Below are 3,196 nucleotides of genomic sequence, written 5' to 3' on the forward strand. Positions count from 1 at the left end.
GGGGGGCAGAGGATAGTGACTGCATCCTGAGGCCAGTCCAAGGAGACTGGGACCAGGACAGCAAAAGAATTACCTCTGCTGCTCCGCAGGCAGTGTCAGTCCCCAATGGAAAAAGGAAACCAACCACTTTAATCCAAATATCCATTATATTCATGTTGCACATAAATAAAAACAGGCCACAATAAAAATTGAAGACTAACCGACAGAGACTGTAATGTTAAATGCAGACAGTGCATAATGTACGACAAAGACTTTGACAAAATTAATTTGGGTTGTGGTGTATGTTTTCATATAAACAGTGCACACAAAAAAGCTTTTACAGGCGCTGCTCAAGTCGCCAGCTGTAGCTACCTGCTAGGGGTGTATCCTGGCGGCTGGTGTCCCATATCAGGGGGGACTTGGCGTTACCGACAGCCAGCAGGCCAGAGGAGGTGGGGTGGAAAAGCACCAGCTCCAGCCTGCCCTGACCTGGACAAAGGGTCAGCTCTGGAGCGCTGGGCTGCTGCAACTCTGGATCACACAAACGCCAAAGCTTCACCTGGACACACAGAGGGAGGAAAATGGGTGACAGCGTCACTTCCACTTTACCACAGCTTACAATACAAAGATCCAATCCGCTCTTAACCAGCAGAAACGTTTCTCCATCCTCCTGGATGGAAATAGTCCTCAACCCTCTTTTGAACATTAAATGAAATGGTTATGATTGGTCTCTGACAGTTATTTTTCGAAGCCACACCAGACAAACGACGGAAGAAGCAGACTTGGAGGATCACTACAGCCAGGCATCTAAAACATGATGCAGCGTCACAGTCAGAGATCAGGTGGTCAAGTCTCTAGCTGTTCTAGCTAAATTGAGATACCATGGTACTGCATTATTTGGGGTTTGGGTTCAGCTTTGGATTTCTTGTTAATGCTGACATGTGAGAGCAGATGAAATGAAACTGCATTAGTTCATTTTAAGTCAATGAAAATTCTCGTATTTTACTCAGTTTCATTCTAATTTGCTTGCTCAGCACAACCCAGTCGGCAACACATAAGAGGAATGAAAGTGCGCTGCAGATGCTGGGCACTGAAGACCACTCGTGCGTGCATGTGTGTGCGGTAGGTCTGTGTGTGGCCAAAGATTCTAGAGGTAAACCGAGCTGCTGAGTCTGAAGATGCCGACCCACACTCAGCAGATTCCAGTAAGCTAGGGCACCTGTGGCTGAGAATAATGTGCTGAGAGTAGGGAGTCTTCAAAAGGTTAAATTACAAAAAAACGAGCTGGTTCAGATCGTATTCAAAGCCCCACCAGGAACAACAAAGCCTGAGCCGACGGAAAGTGGACTTATGTTTAAGTATACAAAAACAAGATCAATACAAAAAGAGAAAAGAAATCTCACCGTTTCATCTCCAGAGCATGTTGCCAGGAGACATTCATCAAAAGGAGAAAAGTCCATATCAGTCACCAGATCTGACAGAAGAGGAAAAACACATGGAAATTAAAAATGACGTCACGGTCACAGCTGTCTAGCTTAATTTCCTTACTGAGCATTAGTTTTCTTTAAAAAAAATTAAAAAAAAGACCAGAGTAAGGTTGGAGTGGTGGCAGTTATGCAGAGGGAAGGGGACAAGGGAGGGAAAGAAAAGGACTGATGTGATGTGTTGACAAAAGAATAAAGAAACCCTACCAGAATGGCAAGAAATCTGAGTGACCGTCCATCCGCCATCTGATCCAGGTTTGACTGAGGACAACCCCAACATACCTCCACCTGCAGACACATACACAGAATATGTCATTGAGCATACTGTTAAATCCATAAAAAGCATTTATAGTGCACACAAAAAACAAAACATGACGTCCAGTCTTTTTTTCTAGGATTCAGTCTTCTGAACTGATAACATGTGAACACTTGGTGAAACACAAGTACAAGCATAGCAAAAACTGTACACAGTTGATCTTTCTTTCTGCATGAAGCAAACATTCACTTGGACCACACTTAGCCTTACCAGCCTGCTCGGTATTAAAGGCCACCAGCTTGGCGCTCGCTTTGATGTGGTTCCCCTGGCAGGAGAAAGAACCAGCTCGGACGTTGTTGATCCATCCCTGGATTTAAAGACATGGGAAAGCACAAGTCAGGGACCATAACGGATAAAAACAAGGGGATGACAATGCACATAAATAACCGGGGTTAGACTACATAACAGAGAGGAAAATAAATGTCATTCAGGGCCAAGAATCATAAGTGTTCACTTAGTAAACTGGACTGATAAACCATGCAATAATCATGTGACAATGTGCAATAGAGACCGACCAATAAAGAATTTTTAAGGCCAATACCGATACAAATATTTGGTTATTTAAAAATCCGATATGCCTTTATATATATTTTTTTTAAATCCAGAAACGCATTACAGAACATAAACAGATTTCCCTAACATTAATTATTTGTAGTTATTTAAGAGTTCTTCCTAAAATAATATGATAATGATTTGTTTTATTGTCACAACAGAACAGACGAACATCAAAATATATTAAAGTTATGATAAATGAAATGTATGAAAATACAAACTTAAGATATGAAACTTAAAGCCATTTGAACAAAAACACATTAACAAAAAAAGAATCAGTGCTGCCAACAGGGACGTTGTAGAGCGTCCTCTGGTGGACAAATTATGCAACGCTACTGCTCATAACATTGTTGACAGTCCGTATGTATTTTTTAAATATTCATTTATCAGATTCAATTATTTGTTATTAGAAATAATTTTGATGAATGAATATTTAAAAAAAAAAAAAATTGTAAATCGGCAGTTATAAATGCTGACACCAATTGATCGGGAAATGCCTAATATCGGCTGATAATATCAGTCCGCCAATATATCGGTCGAGCTCAACTGTGCAATACTGCAATACTGTAAATACATTTTACTATTTATTCTCTTTACTTATATTTATTTATTGTTTGTTTATCTTCAGTGTGTCTTTTTCCTATCCCTTTCAGCTGGAACAGTGTGAATATCTCCGTTGAATAAATAACGGCTAGATAAAGGATTTTGTAGACAACAACAGAACAACAGAGAATCCAACAGAAAACATCTCATTCATAATATATAGGAGCACACGTGACCAAGTTGCTGTCACAACTAGAATAACAGAAAGTGAACATCGAAATAAACAGGAAGGATCTAACTGAGAGCACACACACACACACAC

General features: G+C 40.4%; 1 protein-coding gene across 2 annotated transcripts in view; it reads right to left on the reverse strand.

The window, feature by feature from the left end:
* Window positions 1-3,196, reverse strand: part of LOC116702850 (mitochondrial import inner membrane translocase subunit tim16) — a 117,483-nt gene that overhangs the window by 112,250 nt on the left and 2,037 nt on the right. For both annotated transcript variants that reach the window (XR_004335270.1, XM_032537342.1), the window contains exons 2-5: window positions 1,990-2,086; window positions 1,671-1,751; window positions 1,383-1,453; window positions 352-538 (exon numbers count right to left, since the gene is read on the reverse strand). Coding sequence is in view for 1 of the 2 variants with exons in the window: in XM_032537342.1 (XP_032393233.1) it covers window positions 352-538; window positions 1,383-1,453; window positions 1,671-1,751; window positions 1,990-2,086 (436 nt within the window). In the remaining variant the exon portion in view is untranslated. The remainder of the gene's footprint in view (window positions 1-351; window positions 539-1,382; window positions 1,454-1,670; window positions 1,752-1,989; window positions 2,087-3,196) is intronic.

This window comes from Etheostoma spectabile, chromosome 15, assembly GCF_008692095.1.
Source record: "Etheostoma spectabile isolate EspeVRDwgs_2016 chromosome 15, UIUC_Espe_1.0, whole genome shotgun sequence".
Classification (NCBI taxonomy): Eukaryota; Metazoa; Chordata; class Actinopteri; order Perciformes; family Percidae; genus Etheostoma; species Etheostoma spectabile.